The following is a 19,888-nucleotide window of genomic DNA, read 5'->3' as shown; positions in this document are numbered from 1 at the left end:
TGCAACTGCTGTGTGCATTTGCCAGGCATTTCCAAGCCTTAAATTCCCTGTAATTTGAAGTCTGACTCTGACCCCTGTTCTGCTTCTCAAGGTAACTTTAAAACAGGAAGTGTACAAAGGAGGTAACTGATGACGTGAACAGCCAATCATGGCTTTCTGTTCTTAGCCGATAAAGCAGCTCAGCCAATGGGACCACTCTGGAGGCGAGGTTTGGTGTCAAATAGCATGCTAGATTGAATGCCTTTGACTGTTAAAGTGGAAGGAGGCTGTAGGGCTTCATTGGAGCCTCGGAGTTTTTCACTGAGGCAGGGGTCAGCTGAAAGACAAAGAAAAATGGCGAATAGTTTGCTGGGGGGTGGGGGGACAGCTGTTCGGGTTTTCACTGGAGTGGACATTCCAGACTCAGGTTTCTGCATCTCCTGCTGCCTTTTGTTTCCTCCGTCTTTTTTTGGGGGGGGAGGGATAGGAGTGATTTAAATTCTCCCTGTCCGAGGAGATATAAATAACTACATGTAAAATTAATGCAGTTCCCGGTAAGTTTAATTCTTTGTTTTGTGTTAAAATGGTAGAAACTGTTTAGCTTCAGAGAGTGTAGACAAGTTGCACTGTTTCAGAAAATGGCCACTTTACATTCCATGCATACCTTTTGGTGCACCTAGAATACCTTGCTCTGTTTAGATTTTGCATGCCCTTCAACTAGGATTTCTTTTCCTAGTTGAGCGACAAGATCAGGTACATGAAGAAAGGCTAATCATTTTTCAGGGGCACCCAGAAGCAAAGCACTTTCTCTTTGCATTGGGTAAACTTAACTGTTTTCCAAATAATTTTCCTTTGTTCAAGTGCACTGAAGCTTTCCTACAGAATAAGCTGAGTTGTTCAAAGACTTTTTCTATTTTCATGCACTTGGTTGACATCTGTGTTTTCAGAGGTGGAAGCAACACTATTGCTTTTCTAAATTGTGTTAAAATATTATTTGCACTGATGCAGGTTCTAATGGTGAAGGCCTATATGCCAATGTGAAATTCTCCCTTAACTTTCTTATTTATTGATCTGCTTCTAGATTCTCATAAATATCAATTAAGTAACAATCTTTATTTAAAAATGCACATTTTAGCACAAAATGCTGGTTGGAAACATACTTCTCCACTATATCGGCAGTGACAAGTGCAAATCTTTTCCCACAAATTTCACACATTGTTTGTCAGGTGTTTATTTGGTTCTTTAAAATGGTGTGAGCAAAATGCTTTTCATTTTCTGTATGAAATATTTAAGTCCTACCTGCAGTTTGTGAATAGGAAAGTTAAGAGTGTAGGCACCCTGTTTTTTGCCCTTGATATGTGTTTTTTTTTTTTTCTCTAATGGCTGTGAAGCTAATGCAGGTTGCTGATCAATAACTGGTCAGTTCTTATGAATAGTGAAACCTTCCATCCCATGTACTAAAGAACTATAATTCACTTGATTTTAAAAAGCAATTCTTTGTTTCCTTTTTATTTGCAAGCATGGAATGAAGGTCATTGGAATATTTCTGCAGCAGGCTCAGTGTGGAGCAGTGAGCCAGCAGCACTCTGTCTCTGGGTGGGGAGCAGGAGCAGGAGCAGGCCCTGTTAGAAGTTTGGAGGGTGTTGATTTGCCTTTCCCTCACTTGCCTTTGAGTAAAGGGTTTACCTGAAGGAGGGGATCGAAAGGGGTTTAGAATTTGGACTCTTCAAATTAAAGTGATATAGCAGTCAAAGTTGCTACATGCAGGTTTCTGTCGTTGCTCGCAAAAGTGACCTTGAAAAACTGCCGAGGAGTTGAAAGATTGAAGGACAAAGTTTGTTTATACAGATTTGGACTGAAAAGCTCTATTTAAGATGAAAAGAGACTGTACTTCTGATGTCCTAGTTGAGTGCTTGAATGTTCCTAGTGGGAATATGTTATACTTTCAAATTAGGAATTTTCAAGCAGTAAGACAATAGGGCTATATTCACTCTCTCCCACTCTTATCCATTCCCTCCCCCAGCAAAAAAAATTCTAAATCCTTCTGGTATGATAGCTGAGTGAACTGCCTAACAGATTCCGAATTCCTTGCATGCTACCTTGTCTTCTGTGTAATCTAGAGGGTTCTTATTGAAGAATGGTATTCCAGGAGTTCAAGTAATGTTTGTGAAACTTCTTTTGAGAATTGGAGTACTTATGGTAAGAAAACAGTCATTCTGGGAAGTGATGTCATAAGAGAAAAGAATATGTATTAAGGACTACATTTTAACAGATAATTATTTAAGTTTATCTTTTACAAGGTACTGATTTATATGTTATCAGTTGCTCTAGGTTTTATATGTAAATAAAAAAACAGGTACTGCATGGCCCTAATTGGCTCTGGGTGAAGGCCTGGAGCAGGGGAGGCAGAAGGTAAGTGGGGCACAGTGTGAGCCTAGATAAAACTCTTCATATTAAGAACTTCGTGGATTTCGCTTTTTGGAGAGATATCTAGCCATTGTCTCTAGCCTGGACTTAACCTTTTTAGGGTCATGGACCTGAGATCTGACCTACTACCTGGAAAATGAACATAGGCATGTCTGTGCAGAACCCTGGTGACTAAGATACTTTTCAGTATATATTGAATGGTGTTTATATGATTTCTTCATTTACCCTTTAAGCAGATAAATATTTTCCAGAGAAATGAAAACTCCTATTAGGAGCAAAGATCTTCTTGAGCCAGCTATAACTTAGAGTTGGGGTGGCTCAGTGTGTGCAGCGGGGGGGGGGGGGGGGGGGGGCTTAGATGGGATCTGAGATATAAGCAGTTATTTACTCTATTTACAGTATCTGAGGCAGCATGGGGCAGTAGCAAAAGCAGGCTATTTAAAGTCAGAAGACTTGTGTTCAGGTCCCCAACAGCTGTCACCAGCTTTGTGAGCTTGGGCAAGTCAGCCATTTAGTGTCAGCTTCCTCACATGTAAAAATGGGTCCTAAAAATAGCACCTTCCTATTTAGTGGTGAGTCTCAGAAGAGATCATGTATGTCAAAGTGCTTTGCAAATTGTGAAGTGCTACATAGTATTAGCTGTTACTACTTCAAACTATTGGGGGGTTAAATGCTTATGAAGATAGGTATGGCATCAAAGAAAAAAAATGCCAGTATTTTAACATGTTTACCAAGGAGTTTGTTTAAATCAGACACATCTCTTTTAAACTGATTGCACATGCCTTCACCTGCATATTCCTTTTTATGCTGATATGACTCTGTGTAATACATATGTTAAGACCTTCAAACCTTTCCTTATCAAGATTCCTATTAAATCATTTTAACCCCTTTGGCAAAAATTAGGGTCCTCAGAATTAAGATGATAAGGGAATGCTGATTTTTTTGAAACCCTTACTAGATTTAGGAACCTCTCAGATAAAAAAATTAGAGACTTGTTCCAATATGATACTGAGACGTGCATTTCAATTCAGATAAGTTGTAATAGTTGTAGCTGTTTACCAGCAAAGGTTACATTTTTAGCTTATGTACCAAATATTTATGAAGTTAACCGGGAGCCATTTTTTTGTTTGCCTTGTGGTCATATGATCTGCCCGTTTCCAAGCTCGGGAGGCAGTTATAGCTTGCACAGTAGTAGCAAGCAAGTAAATGTTGGGGTGAAGACTTTTTTAAAAATAATGGTCTTATGTCAAAATATAATCATTAGCATAAATTTCACACAGTTGATACCTGCTGTGAGATACACTTCCAAAATAAATGGTGAAAATGCACGGGATTCGGGTTTTCACCCATTTTACGTACCTGCGGTCATCTATTTTTAGGACCTTTTTTTTTTTTCCTGCTTAAAGCTGGCTGGCTACTTTGTGATCTGTTTGATTTCCTGTCCTGTTAAGTCACTTCCTCTCAAGCATGGTCAGACAGCATTGATATCTGCCTGCTCTCTGTGCATTGAAAGAATTGTATTCAGACAGAATGAAGCCTGGCAAATCGTCATGGGCCTCTTCCAATAAAATCCCAGTTCTGGGGATGTGTGTATTCGAAAACAGCAGTCATGGTTAAAGTGGGCTTTTTGATCCTAAAATAAGATGAGGTCTCCCTTTAGTGAACCTATATACTTTGGGGGAGGCTTGTTACCCAAAAAACATTCTTAAAACATGAATGAAGTTATTTTGCCTATCTCTATCCTTGATCATAAATGCATATAGAGTTTGTATATTCTTAAGTTAGATTCATGGAAATCACTTAGGGATCTAGTCTAGTTTGCTTCTTGTAAAGTAGGGAAGTCGAGGCCCAGAGAGGTTAGGTGCCCCAATCTTTCAGCCTTTTTTAGTGACTGGCCTGCTTACATTCAGAGATTCAGCTCCCACTCAGTTCATTCCATGTTTCTTACATTCCTTTAGTTTGTATTTGCTTTTTATTTTCCATATTTCTCTCTATTTTGGTACATCTGTACAAGTTTGCTATTTGAACACAGAAAATGGGCCATGGGAGAGGTTCAGAAGTCTCAATGTTGAGTCTGTTGGTTAGAAAGTCTGCTGTGGCAACAGACTTTCCCTCCCTTTTGCGGTCTGAGGATCTCTTGCCTCAGCCGGTTGCTTGTTCAGGAAGCTGAGAATCAGCTGGGAAGCTAATGGTGCCCACCTGGCTGAGGTGTCCCAGAGAGCTGGTTACTTTTATGCATTACAAGGAAGTAAACTAAGGTTTACAAATACAACACCTGCATGCCAGTTCGTTGGTTTTGTTTTATTTGTTTTTGTTAACACACCTGAAGAACAAGCTAATTCCCAAACAAGTTTGGGCCTGGTTCTTCAAGTGAGTTGTTAAGCCAACCTGTTTTTAATAAACAAAGGTCTCAGGATTATTTCAAGCATTTGACAAGTCTGAAATAGAAGTCATTGTCAGTATACTCCCAAAATAATATTTTAACTATGCCGGCTTTAATCTTTACCACCAGCAAAGTGTCATTGTGTATCTGCATTTGTGTGTTTGTGTAGTGTGGACTTGGTTTTTGTTCTTATTTTGTATATTCTCTTATAGACTGTAACTACTTGAAATTTTAAAATTTTTTGTAGTTGGATTTCTTTTTACTACCTTCATATATTTGAACAAAAGTTAAGTTTATTGAAGGAATGAGAGTTTAGATGGTGTAACTTAGTAATATTTAGTCCTGAATTATACTGTGATGGAAAATCATAGTAGATACACACATGGATGGTATCTGCTTCTTGTTTGTATTTTCCAGAAGTTTAGTTTTCTTTTTCATTCTGTTCTTTCTGCTGCCTCAGTTTTGGGTGCAGCTCTTTAAAAGTTGGTCAGATCCTGTTTGTATCACCACCCTTATCTTTCCGTCTCTCCCTTCAGCACATCCCAAAGCTAGACCCCACTGTTCAATAATCGATGAAGAATTTTTCTCCATTTAGAGTGTTTACTATAAATTAAATTACAGCTTTGCACACTACAATGAAAAAGGGCAGTTGAAGGGTAAGAAGTGATGGTAAATTCCAGCGTAAAGACAGAACGAAACATTTAAAAAACCTAGTAAATGTTTAACTTTAAGAGGCATAACATAGCTTGTGACCTTGTGTTCCTTAGTTCAAAGGAAGAATGGAGACTAAATAACCACAGCAAACAGCAGTGCCGATGCCCCTGGTTATCTTTTTTTTTCAAATGTGCTATCATTTTGGTCTGTCTCCATAGTTTCAGTTACATAGAAAACTAAAGGGAAGAGCTGCTTGGCTGGAAATATCCAGATAAAACGAATTTTTCCTTTATCTATATTCTAAGGTATATAGTTCTTTAAGAATATTCTAAAGTTGGATACTTTACATTTCTTTTCACTAATTCATCATGCATTAATACCTGTTATGTGAAAACTTTAAAAATGCACACAAATAAAAGTTTAGGATCTAACAGTCCAATGGGGGGACAGATGTTGTATATCAAATACATGAAACTGATGTGGAAAGTACAAACACAGGACACAGACTTTAGAGGAGGGGACATCTTTACTTATGATGAAGGAGGCAGTTTAACTGGGAGTTGTACTCAGGGAGTAGGGAGAAGGGCATTGCAGGCATGTGGAACAGGAGGAGCAAGGTCATGGTTCAAAAAGTGAAGTGTGGGCTGAAGAGAGCAGAAGATGGGCTGGTCTGTTTAGAGCATATGGAGATGAGTTCGGGACGGGAGGGACTGCAAAAGAAAGAAGTGTGGAGATGTAAGTTGTTGGGTCAGGTATTGGAGGGCTTTGACTGCCTAGCTAAGAAATTCGAACTGTCTCTGCTTGCCATTGGTGAGCTGTTGAAGATTCGGGGTAATAAGTTGATATGGCATTATTGGAGCCAGGCTTTTATAAGATTTATTGATCACCACCTAGAAATGAATAGAATTTTGAGTAGAAGACACTGGAAACAGTGAATATGCAGTGAGTTCACATACTAGGTTTACAACCCTTACTGGATCTGTATGAGGGTTAAAGTAACGGAAAGACCTTAACATCAGACCTGGCATACAACAAATACTAAGTAAATATTAGCTATTTTCATCATCATCATCAATTTTTTTTATTATGAAGAGATGATGAGGGCCTGAACAAAGTTAATGGTGATGTGAAGAAGATGAGGAGATGGACACTATTGTTACAGAATTCAGAAGTTGATTAGAATCAAAACATAGAGTCCAGGATAACCCTAAGATTTCAAGCCTGTAACTGGAAGAAAGAGAAAAGTTTGCGGGAGCAGACTTGGGGAAAGAAGATAGATGCAATTTTGGATACGGGGAGTGTGACTTCTGGTGGGCTTCCCAGTTGGAGATGGTCAGCGTGCAGGACTGGGACTTCAGGGAATATCAGAATTGGCCATTTATGTTGAAATTTAAGCCATAGAGTCTATAACTGAACTTGGGGAATCGATGGGAGAGAATTAAGGGAGAGAGAATGGACGGAAGAACCAGAAGAACAAAGTTTAATGTTAATGACGGAAACAAAAAAAGGTCGGATCCCGAAGTTGAGACAGATAGGAATGAGCCCGGCCGAGCCCTCTGGGTCAGTGTTCTCTGAGCGGCTGCAGTTGCACACCTACTACCTGAGTGTGTAGTTCCCATATGTGAGTTAGTGTTCTTTACTCTAGTCATTGGCCTTTTTAAATTTTTTTAAGGGTTTTTTTTTTTTTTAAATCAATGTATAGTTGCTTCTTGTGTGTCCCCTGCTGGGAACTGGCCCCTGCTGGGAACTGGCATGCAACCCAGGTACGTGCCCTGACTGGGAATCGAAACGCGATCTTTTGGTTCACAGGCCCATGCTCGATCCACTGAGCTACACCAGCCAGGGCTTTGGCCATTTTTTTAAATGTTAGTTTAGTTAAAAACCAGAGAATATCTGTAACTTCCCCTGGCCAGGCACACAGAACCAAATAAAGGTGTCACTGTTTAGAATAGACCTCATTGTCCTCAGGCTGCTTAGAGCACCATGCATGATACTCAGTCTTGTGATAAGTTAAACTGAGGGAGGGCATCAATATCAGCCCATAGGTTAAATATTCAGAAAGCCAATATTAACATTTTCCGTGTGTGCCTTGATATGTAAAAGATTAGAAATACTGCCCTAGAATTTGGTGGCATTCACTTGTTCCAAAAATGTACACATATTTCCTTGAACTGTTATCCAGCTGTTCTTTGAGATTAGGTGTGTGTGTGTGTGTGTGTGTGTGTGTGTAACCTTAAGCTTTCTTGTTTCAGCTTTAAGGTACATACACATCTCCATCCAGTGCAAAGATTAGTGTTTTTCCTCCCAAATTGCTTTGTGTTTAACTTTACTGGTGTTAGTTAGCTTTTGAAGTTTCAAATGGCAGCATTCTGCATTAAGTCAATGATAAGTATACATGTGTAGGAATTTGGCAACATTTGCCTTTAGCAAATAATTGATAGCCACATGATCATGGTAACAGTGATGAGCAGTGCACACAGTGGATTACCAGGAATAAGATAACCACAACTGTAGAATTTAGCATAATTTTACTATAAGGCACTTGTATTTAGTTACTAGACTAGGTATGTAATTATCCTCAATCTGAAAGTAAAGGCAATAAGAAATTTTTCACTAGAGAAATAATTGTAATTTCCAGCCATCTTACCTGGTTATTTATATCCTGAACTCCATGATTATTTCTTTCCTGTAATTAGTAACTGGGCAAATGCTCACAAAGCCACCCTTGAAGGTATTTAAGCATTGAAACAGTTTGCAATGTTTCTATGAAACAGCACTTTAGAGTTAACGGAGTGACTTTATATTTGTTCTCTCACTTGGTAATTACCTAAGGTAGGTAGTATGCCCATTTTGTGGCTGAGGAAGCAAGGGGCAGAGCCTAGTGACATAAGCCCTGTGCCCTTTGCACTGCACCTTGTCACTGTATATAGAAAACAAGCTAAAGCTGTGTCTGTCTTGTATGTCTTATGGGACCGATTCCTCCTCCCACCTCCCCTTTTTCTGTGCATCTCTGCCCCTAAAAGACACACTTTTTTTAAAAAAAAGAATTTTTTCAGAGTTTGCATATAATCTTACATTGTATGACTAGTCAGGTCATTGTATAAAAGCATCAAATATATTTTTGAATTATACTATTGAATAGTTACATTGAATTATTTTTCGAAGTTTTTGTCAAACAAGATAGGTAAACTGAGCCACCTTTTTCAGAACAAAGCATGAGCACTGCCAGTGTGTTGGAAAATGGTCTTCATCAGTCCTGAATTCACTTAGTGTCAGATAGGTACCATATTTTGCCCTGTACAATGTGCAGTTTTTTGCCCAGGTTTTTGAGGGGAAAATAAGGATGCATATTATATGTGGGTATAATAATCCCGTGTATAATGCACACAAACTGTGGGTGTACACAGCAAAATACAGCAGTCGAAGGACTTTTTCCAGATGGGAGATTAGAGTTGTGTTAGGTGTTTTCTGGTGTTCCAAGGCTTGGAGAAGCATACTTTGTGGTATGTATTGGGCACCTCCTTGGGTTCTTATTTTGGACCACAGAGATAGGTATTTTTAGATGAGTCATGGTGTTCTTAAATAATCAGTTGCTTTATAGTTCTTAGCTGTGATTTATACTCTTTGCTTTGGCCCTAGGGAGGTAGTTAGAACAAGGGAATTCACCCTGTTCACAGTGTAGCAATAACTATGATTTCCGAGGGCTACATACATGTAGCCAGATGATTCCTCCTTAGTGTGTAGCTGTGGAACCATCTCCAGTGAGGGTGCTAGGCTAAGGCTGTTCCTCTGAACTATAGTGGAAAGATAGAGTGACTGACTTCTATCACCAGGCCCCCAGAGAGGGTGAACTTTGAGCTCTGCATACCAGAACTTTTCATCTCCACTTGTGCTTGTGCTTGGTGACCAGTGTCCCCAAGTCCCAGTTCTTGTGGACAACTGCAATTTTGCCATGCTTGAAAACTTTGAGCTTTCTACTTTGAAATGTCTAAGAATTTGACATCTTGGCATTTTGGAATACTTTTTCCAGGAGGAGGATCAGGAAAACCAAAGAGAACAGGGTTGGTGGATTTATGTTACAGACTGAGAAGATCCACAGGTTCTTAAGTTTTTAGTCCTTTACTGAGTTATCAGTTCTTATAGAGAGAGGAGAACATGCAGCGAGAAAGCACACTACTGAGAACCAGGGCACATGGGTTTTAGTTCCAGTTCTGGCACATATTTTGCCCTGTGACTGAAGACAAGACCCTCGGTCTATCTGGATAAAGTATCTTTATCTGTCAAATGGGAATATCAGTACCTGTGCTGTTTTTGCAGTGAAAAACAAACGAGATACTGTACAGAAAACTACTTTACAAAGTGTAAAGCATGTACAAATGTAAGAGATTAGCATAACCATCTCAGTTGCTTTGCATTCTTTGAAGTGGTCTTTACGTTCTCAGGTCCTGACAGCTGTATACCTGGAAGTGGGAGATTTAGTGTTTCGTTGTCTTAGAAGATTTGTTTTATCTCAGACCTGCTCTCGCCCTCTCCCCCCTTTTTTCTTTCTTTGAACAATTAAATCAATGGTAAAAGACGCCAAGCAGAGGGCAGAATTCAGTGTGTCTGTGAATCAGCAGAAGAGCAGAATCCATACAGCCAAATCAGTACAGCTGAGCTCATCTTGACATTCCTATAACACCATCCAGGTTTTTAATTGAGAATTCTCTGAGCAGGGATGATGATATACCTTCTGGCTTGTGTGTGATGTTTGCTATTTTTCATGACCTTCTGACATATATGTACTGAACCTGGGGATTCTTGCTCTCTGGCTACCAACCTGCTATATGTTTATGATCCTGGACAGATCACTTAACTTCTTGGAGCCTCTGCCCACCTATAGCAGTACCTTGCAAGGTCTCCAGGGCCAGTACATTTTCTTTAATGTATTTACCCTGTACTTTACTGCCCCCCACTGTTGGCAACTGAGTATTCATAGGTGCAACTGACTGACCCAGAGACACGCAAATGAGAAGGACAAAACAGGAAAGAAAAAAGAGTGCTAGAGCCTGGAAAGAGACAACACAGAAATAAAAGAAAGATACTTGTATGATAGGAGATGGTAGTGTTGTTAGCATCTTTTATGATTGCCACAGAGATGTTGGGAGCGGGCAGCAAGTGGATAAAAAATGATTCTTTGAGTTAGAGACTTTTAAGTCAGTGATCAAAGCTGAGATTGCTGATCTCTCTGAACAGTTTGAATAGACATGTACTTTAAAACAGCACAGAAAGTGAGAGTGAACAGGCTATTTATTCCAAGTCAGGAACAGAATTTTAGAGCTTATGCATTTCCACTGTTTACTATATCATGACCTTGAGCAAGTAACTTAAAATACCCAATTCTCAGCTTTCTTACCTGTAAAGTTGGAATAATATTGGTTGGTATCTTTATCACTGAGCTGAGTTAAGATCAATTGAGGATAATGTGTATGACAAGTAGTTTGTAACTCAAAGTCTTAAGGTGGCATCTTTGAAACATTTTTCAGGATCCCACTAATCACTCTTCTCACCTCTCCTGAGCATACACAAACACAGGATCCTGCCAGAAGGTGGACAAGAGGTTATTCTCAGGGTTTCTGAATCACAGAAGGGATCCGGTAAGCAAAATGGCTCTTTGTTTTAGGGTAACTGTGACCCTGGCTGCTGGCACTATTTCTGTCTCTAGCTCATGTTGGGATTCTTTCAGGCTCAGGGCCTGAAAAACCAGTTACTCATCATTCTTTCTGCAAGAATTTATTTACTCCTATTAAGTTGGAGGGTCAAAGAGATTGTCAGATATTTCTGTGGGACAGAAGGGTTTGTCCAGTTTATTCCTAATGGAGGCTGGACAGGTGAACGAGCCATATAACAACTGATTTAGGGCAAACTTCTCAACTTCTGGTACTCGGTTTTCCTGTCAGTAAATGGGGAATAACAGTACCTCTGTCATGGAAGGATTCTATGAAATAAAACACTTAACATTTTTTTAGAACTGGGCTCTAAATGTTATCTGACCCTTTTTTGGTAAAGGGCCAGATAATACTTTCAGCTTGCAGGTCATAAGGTTTCCAGTGTAACACTTCAATTCTGCATTGTAGTGTGAAAGCAGCCATAGACAATGTGAATGAATGAGTGTTGCTGTCTTCAGTAAATCTTAATTTACAAAAAGGGGCTTGTGGACCTTTGCTTTAGAATACTTTTCTAAAAGATTCGGTCTTTTTTCCCCATCATACAAAATACCAGTAGTGTTTTACTGCTGCCATGTATGCAGGAATAGTTTATGTTGAACATTAATGAAGGACTGAGAAAGAAAGCGTATGAGGTGGGGTGTTTAGACACAGTTTCTTTTCTACAGACAGAGGTTTTAAAATGTTCCGTACATGCCTTCCTGTCAATTTCATTTCTTACAACCAGTTCTTTCTATCTGGTATAGGTCTTCATTTATAACTATATTACGATCTAGGCCCTGTTTAAAAGATTATGTTGTAGAAGATAGCAAACAGAAACATTTTCGTTTTTGAGGAAAAGTGTTTCTGCTGCCAGTTTAAGAAATGTGTCTTCATGAGCAGATCTTCAGGGAGAGCGGTGTACAGTTAGTTCCAGCCCTTAGTCTTTTGGGAAGCATGTTTTTTTCCAGTAGGCAATTTGAAAAGCTTCATAGTTGGCCTCTCGGAGCTGAAGACAGACATACCCTCAAACACTAAAGTTGGAATTCATCAGGAAAGGGGTCTCCAGTAAGGCTACATTATTCATTCTTATAGTAGTTGGTGTCACCTGGTATCAAGTTATGTAAGGCAACTTAAGTAATAAGGTTTCTGGCACTAAGCTTAGTGCTTTCTTACTTAAGTGGAAACCTTGGATGAGCTTAAATAAAGACCTCTTTTCTGTCTAGTCACCCTGCCTTCCCTTGTATTATTCAGTTATGGCATCCTCAAGTAGTGAAGTGTCACCCTTCCGAATCAGACCACCCCTTAGCATGTGTTCAGTGTGTACATCAGTCCTGGAATAGCTTGGTGGTGTGACTGGCCCAAGGTCACCAGCAGTGGGCAGCAGGCCAGTTCACAAACATAGGTCTTTTGATTTCCAGAGTAGTGTTATTTTTCTTTTTCTGAAATTGTCAGCTCAAGGTTGTTTTTATTGTGGAGAGCATATGCTGCCTTAAGGCTTGGAGAGCTTTTTAGCCATGGTTGATAATGGCACATGTACTGAGGTCCATCGGTATGCACACAAGAACCAAATTCTCTATTAGTAGAATTGTGTTGTTTTTGAAATCTCAGTCCTCACATTTAGTTTTCATTTTTCTTTGTAGTTTAGAATACTATCTAAAATAGCCAGCTCACCCTGGCTGGTATAGCTCAGTGGTTTGAGCGTGGGCCTGTGAACCAGAGGATCTCGGTTGATTCCCAGTCAGGGCACATGCCTGGGTTGCAGGCCAGTTCCCAGCAGGGGACGCATGAGAGGCAACCACACATTGATATTTCTTTCCCTCTCTCCTTCCTTCCTTTCTAAAGATAAATAAATGGAATCTTAAAAAAAAAATGGAATTGATTTAAAAAAAAGATTTTTTATTTATCTTTTTTTTTTAGAGGAGAAGGGAAGGAGAGAGGGAGAGCAATATCAATGTATGGTTGCCTCTCGTGAGTCCCCTGCTGGGAACTGGCCTGCAACCCAGGCATGTGCCCTGACTGGGAATTGAACTGCGATCCTTTGGTTCGCTGGCCCGAGCCCAATCCACTGAGCTACACCAGCCAGGGCAAATACAAAATCTTTTTAAAAAATAAAAAATAAATAAAATAGCAAGCTCAAATTACCTTTAATTCTACTTTGTTTTTTTCTTTTCTTATCCATCTGTTCACTCATATTAATATTCCTTCTTTCTTTTAAACACTCACTCACTGTTTGAAACACAACATCCCAACAGTTCTAGCTAATTCAAATAAAACTGTAACTGACTTAATTTCTGAAGCAGTACTGGAACGTAAAATGCGTGGGATAGTGCTGCTGATTGGACTTTAAAATAAAAGTTGTGTCATTTAATGACAGGAAAACATGATCAAAATGCAAGTCAAAAAGGGAGGGAAGAAGATCCGTGCTTCGAGCATTGGGAGGTGTGTTGGGGTCTGTTAAGTTGGAGACAAAGGGATGATTGAGGACACACCCAACCGTCTAAAGGCTGCAAGTTGGAGCTTGGAGGCACTCACTAAGGGGAAAGATGGTACCAATGTTTGGATGTGTTTTTCATTCAAAACTGGGCTAAAAGATATTGCTTGCATTTGACAATGAGAGCATTATTTTTAGGTAAAACTTGACTGCCAGGGATGAGTCAGGTCTAGTACTTGAATAGAACAGCATTCGTTAAGGATTGGGCTTCATTTTAGGGTGAGCTTTCTGTGGTCCTTTTTTCTTGTTTGTTTGTTTGTTTACTTGAGTAGTTGTTGTGATATTAGGGTTTTAAAGTATTATCACCCCAAAACATCTGATTTGGTTTTAGTTAGTTCAGAGAGCTGGACTGTGGGTTTTGGCACATTATAAAGGACTTTTGTAGAGAGAATGAGGTACGTGCCAAGAAGTAGGAGAGCTAAAATCTAAAGGTACAAGAATTTTAGAAATTAGGGAATATGGCCATAAAATCTTATATTTCTCTTTGTATTTTATGACTTTGATACATTCTTTCTGTATACAGGCATCACTAAGCGAGGGTTTGACAAGCATGTACCTGGTCAAAAGTAAGAGTTTGAATGATTTCCGAGAGAAAAGAGGACCACTCTGCTTCTGAGATGTTTTAAGAACTATTTAGGTTTCTTTCTCTTTCTTCAAGAATGGTAAAGACTAATTAGATATTAAAATGACAGCTAGATTGGCCACCATTGAGTGATCTGATTGAATCATTTTATTTCCTTCATGGTTTTCTCCTTTTCTTGTTAATGGATGGCCAACGAGGTATTTGCCTTCCTTCTCCTCCTACTTACCTTATTGTCATAAATTTTTCAAACTGCTAATCTGTCCTGGTTTCCTTTCTGAGAAGGTTCAGACTTTCAAAAGATTTACGTTTAGGAATCGTATTTTAGGAATCGTATGCACCTGTGTTTCCTGTCTTTTAGTCTGCCTTACAATGTTCGGGACCGAGTGTGTGTTTGTGGGTGTGTGCCCATCCTTCCAGTCATGTGGATTTCTGGTTGTAGTCCTTACTTTGAAGGCCCAGAGAGAACCTCATTTATTCTGAGCTTCTCAGCATAGTTTGTACAAGATAACCACTTCCTTTGGTTGTTTGAGCAATCCCAGTACATCTATTTCGGTGTAAACTTTCCAAGAGGCCTCTTTCTCAGAAAGGCCTTACCCAGCAACTCTCTTGCCTTTTTTTTCAGGAGTGATTCCTTAATCGGACTGCATGCTAGATGCTGCAAGGAATCCAGAAATGAATCGTACTCAGGCCCTAGCCACAAGGAGCTTATAAACCAGAAAGGGAAATATGATAAGACATACACGTAAATAATGATCATACAAGGTAACATGATGAGGGCAGAAAGAGATACAGATCAAGGACTCTAGGTTCACAAGAAGGAGTCATCACTTCCAGATGGGGGTATTTAGAGAAGACTTGTGGAGACATGGTGGTTGAGTTTAACATTGGAGCAATAGCTTTTTCATAATGGACTTTGATTCTTCCCTTTCTAGCTTTGGAAAAGCAAATAAAAACCAAATAAATCATGATAATAGATACTGGGAGTTGAGATTTCTTGTAGCAACAACATGCAATATTTCACTTGATCCTTAAGTCAGGGAGTCTTATTCAAGGATTATAAAGTAATTAATGAGCATGAATGTTAAATCTAACATCAATAATGAATTAAATCTGGGCAATTCTATCCTGCATTTTTCATAAGAGTGATTTAAGCAAATGTAGCTTGGCCTTGAGGCAGTTCTGTCCCTGTCAACTGTATATAAATAGCTTTACCCCACGATAGTGATAGCAATTTAAAATGGAATGAAGAGGATCATGGAATAAGTCTCTTTCTTACTATTAAATATGTGCCTTCTCTCCTCTTAGCTAGTGTGACTCAAGTGGATTGAGGACTGACCTGCGAACCACAAGATTGCCAGTTCAATTCCTAGTCAGGGCACATGCCTGGATAAAAGGCCACGTCCCTGGTGTGGGAGAGGCAACCACACCTTGATGTTTCTTCCCTTCTCTTTCTCCCTCACTTCCCCTGTGTCTAAAAATATATGTATTCACATACATACCTTCTCTCATCATTCTAGAATATGAGCCTAGCATATTTTCCATGGGCTGTAGATAGGCTACATATTTTCCATAGCCTATAAATAGGCTACTTCTGTAGCAAAATCAATTTTATTACAATTAATATATTAATTATTAAAATAAGTGATGAGATTAAGGCTGCTTTATATTTTTTAACTTTGGGTGTTTGGTGAGCGAAAGTTGTTTGTGTTTATGATTGTAGTGTTAGATTGTGCTCTTGGTCAGAAAACGTTGAGGATATCAGTTTGTTCCTGAAATCTGTGGCTTGAGGTTTGGTCTGATTTTTAAAGCCCCATCTAAAGAGTGGATCTACCTTAAGGAAAGCCTTTTGAATCAAAGTACTCATTTATAGTTATAATTTGTGTCCTTCGGTAGGTATTAAAAGAATTAACTATTAATCATTTCTGTGCAAAAATGTTAGAAAACATGCTCCAAACCTTTTTATCTCTTTCTTCATGATACAATCTTCTGTTCCTGATGAGAGTATCTTTGAAGTCAAGAATTTATAAAAAGAGGTTTCTGGATAGAGAAATCATAAAAGCTATAATTCTAAATCCAAAGCTTGAATGCAACTTTGTTTGCAAATTTAACCTAATGTAAAGAACAGTCAGAACTTTCTGAAGAGGGAACAGAATGCCTTACCTACCAGTAGGCCAGTTTCCCAGAACTGGAAAGGGAGGACCTCAGATGTGCTCTGAATGACCACCTAGTGGGGGCTTGTGAGGGGCTGGGCAGAGGCTGAAGCAGAGCCATGAGCAGAGGGTTGGGCCTGGGTGGCTTCTAAACATCTATAATGCAGTAAAACATAAAGGACATTTTGACTGATGTACTTTTTTCCATTATTTGTTTGTGATTGTCTAACACAGATGGGACTCTCAGGTTAAAAAACTTAACCTTTAAATAATTTTTGAGTTCCAGAAATACTTAACTTCGGTTGTGCACCTACCTGCCACCACACCCACACTCCAGCGGTATGTGCCCTGAACGTCCATTCACGGTCCCCTCACAGTGACTGCCCCTATGTTTGGGGACTGATTACACCAAGACATTCTCAGCTGGGGCGGTGTGAAATTTATAAGCGGACTGCACAGACAGTTTTAAAAGTGTTTCTTAGATTGTTCACTTTTGTAATGGTTGTGGGAAGAGATCGAAGGACAACCAGAAGTTGTTAAGGATTTTCTAAATCTAACGGATGTTTACACTCAAACAAACCCACTCATTATTAGCAAGTATATAAGATATCACACTGGTAGTTGTGCGTATTCCTCCTTTGACTGTAGCAGTTTGCCTGGCAGATTTTACTAAGATCAGGCCTGTCCATAGATCTATACAATGAAAGTTAGATTCTTATTTGAAATTTTTTAATAATTATTTTCATTTGTAGAAAGATTTTTTATTTGCCCCATTTTATAAAAGATTAGTATCTCTCTTTATGGTTGTGACTACCTTGTAAGACTCTACTAATAAAATAAATAAGCATCTCCAGATTATTTAGCTCTCAGTACATCTGAGAGAGCAGAGTATAGGCTATGTGCATATGGTGATAAGTGAAAATGTGATGGGAGCTGAGTGGAGGACCTAGTTAGTTAGTTAGGACTCAGGATTTTATCTAGTCATCTCCGAATGTGATTCAACACTTCACTTTAATTCTCTCCAGAAACTCCAAGATCATATTACTTCCTAGTACTTAGAGTTCCTGTTGATGTATAGAGCTTCTTGTAGGCCTCCAGCACTAGAAATTGGCTCCAAACCTTTTCCCATTACATCATCACCCACTTATGTCATTACACCAGACTGAAATCTGCTTTGAAGATTGTACTCTTGATTTCCTTCCATTGCTTTTCATTTCATCATTTCCTTAAGAAGGAAAAAGGGGGGCTGGGGGGGAAGCAGAGACCTCTAAGACAATCCCAGGCAAACATTTAAGAGTGAATCAAGCATCCTCACAGTTTAAACTTAGATTTATCAGCCTTTATACTGGCGTGTATCCTCATGGAGCCTGGAAAGTAACATGTTTGGCCATGTGACACCTGCTGTGGTGCTTTTCTTTCAGCTCTTCAGAATTAGTTCTTAATGGCTTACATAGCTCTCCGCCGGCATCCTGTTAGCGGCATTGTTAAACCTTTCAGATAGTTTCTCAGAATAGAAATTCTTAGGACATCACTAAGTGTCTACTTCTTTGTGTTTGAGTAAACTGTTTCTTGCATTTAACTATTTACCAGATAAGCATTTAAGCCATCCGGAGTTTACTTTTTCCCCCTGTCAGTCTTTTAAGACATTATAATATTATCTACAGTTATAGCTGATGTGGGGATCCTAACTGACCTTTCTTTCCCCATCACAAAGCAGTTGACCAAATGTAGGTTCTGATCCTCTTCTTTCTATCCTAAATTTAATTTCCCATTGTTGAAAAGTTGAATGAAGTAGTGAAAACATCTACAAGGAAAGATACGAATGACCTGTGCAGAAAGTCTGACTTTATTGTTATGTCTAATGTGTCTCATGTGTGTGTTTGTTTTCAGTTGTCAGAATGTCCACAGAAGGAGGATTTGGCGGTAGTAGCAGCAGTGATGCCCAGCAAAGCCTGCAGTCCTTCTGGCCTCGTGTCATGGAAGAAATCCGGAACTTAACAGTGGTAAGAAAGAAGGAGAAACTTTTAAAGGATGTAAAGAACTGTGAGATGAGTGACCAAAACAGACTAAAACATATTTAATCTCAAGCACATTTATGAAGGCATAATTTATTCCTGACTTTCAGGTAGGGAACTGAAAATACAATTTACCTTAGATGAGGCAACTATCAGTGTGGGGTTTTTCCCACATCTCAGTGACTTTCCCTAGGCATGTGGGTTAATAGTGGATGCTTTGACTTGGAGGCAGTTTAATGTAAGACGTATCTTCTAGAGAATGCAGAAAAGCAGAGCTCTAGCTTCTATTCAGTACCTTCAGCTCATTTCTTAGGCCCAGTTTAGAGGCCCCACCAGATTTCTAGAGCCTGGTGGAAAGTGTTGGGCAATTTTTTCAACAACAGATCTATTCTAAGTCACTCTTTCCAGATTTAAAAAGATACACCTATGTTAGGGTTTCTTAACAGCAGCATTGTTGACATTTTTGGCCAGAATAATTCTTTGCCGTGGGGTCAGTCCTGTGCATTGTAGGATGTTGAGCAGCATCCTTGGCCTCCACCCACTAGATCCCCACCTCTTGACAGTGGTGATGACCAAAAACGTCTCTAGACGTTGGCACACATCTCTTGGGAGCTAAAATCATCCCCTGTTGAAAACCACTGACTTAAAAGGATCAAATATGACCCGGATTTTGAGGATCTTACAATCTAGTAATTATAACTACAATAATTTTTTTCAATAAGTGTCTATTAAATACTTACTGAGTCAGGCACAGTGATGAGTCTGAAGCAGTAAAAGTTCTTTGGGAGCACAGGGGACATCAGGCTGTTTCTCCCTGGTTGAGTTAGGGAAGCCTTAATTAAAGGGAACAATTTACTGGGTCTTGTTACATCAGCATGCATTCACCAGATAGAGGATGGGAGAGTGTATTTTCAGCAGAGAGAACCATCATCCGTAAAGGCATAGGGGCCCAGAGGGGAAGGCCTTCTGTTTAGAGGACCAGTAAGAAGTTCAGAGTGGCCGGAGGTGACTGTAGGTAGTAGGGGGTGGGGTATGATTAAGGGTCTAACGGTGGTAGCAGGAGGTGAGACAGGCTAGAGTTAGACTATTTTCAGAGTACAGCATCATGTCCTTAACGAAGAGAGAATGTTCCATTTGGTGTCATTTCAGCAAAGTCTGAAGGAGCTCTCTGGGTTAGATGTGTCACTCCTGCTCTGGAGGTATTAGCATCTTGGCAGAGCAGATGCTGAGTTCCTTCCTAATGTAGAACTGATGTTGTAATTTCTTAGAATTACTGGCTTTTAACCTCTGACGTACAAGGTCAGTTTATTTGCTCACTCAACAATACTTATTGTGCACCTACTATGGCTACGATCGTTTCTGTGGATCCAGTAGTGAACCAGCCAGACAGGATCACTGCACTCACAGAACGTAAATTCTGGTGGGGGAGACAGACTGTAAACAAGTTATGAATGAATAAAATAAAATAACTTCTCATTGTGACTAATGTCCACTGACCCTAAGGGTAAAAAACTAATTC

General features: G+C 39.4%; 1 protein-coding gene across 6 annotated transcripts in view; it reads left to right on the top strand.

The window, feature by feature from the left end:
- Positions 1–19,888, top strand: part of NFYC (nuclear transcription factor Y subunit gamma) — a 66,008-nt gene that overhangs the window by 17,721 nt on the left and 28,399 nt on the right. The window contains exons 1-3 of one of the 6 annotated variants that reach the window (XM_037149233.2): positions 260–533; positions 10,969–11,079; positions 18,245–18,357. In XM_037149233.2, the coding sequence (XP_037005128.2) occupies positions 18,253–18,357 (105 nt within the window). In that variant the 5' untranslated portion in view covers positions 260–533; positions 10,969–11,079; positions 18,245–18,252. Of the gene's footprint in view, positions 1–259; positions 534–2,077; positions 2,179–10,968; positions 11,080–18,244; positions 18,358–19,888 lie in introns of those variants that run through there. The other 5 variants (XM_037149230.2, XM_037149231.2, XM_037149234.2 and 2 more) reach the window with 5 other exon arrangements.

Source organism: Artibeus jamaicensis, unplaced genomic scaffold, assembly GCF_021234435.1.
Source record: "Artibeus jamaicensis isolate MK-2021 breed Jamaican fruit bat unplaced genomic scaffold, CSHL_Jam_final scaffold_847, whole genome shotgun sequence".
Lineage (NCBI taxonomy): Eukaryota > Metazoa > Chordata > Mammalia > Chiroptera > Phyllostomidae > Artibeus > Artibeus jamaicensis.
The sequence above is the reverse complement of the archived record's forward strand: the minus strand, read 5'-3'. Positions and strand labels throughout refer to the sequence as shown.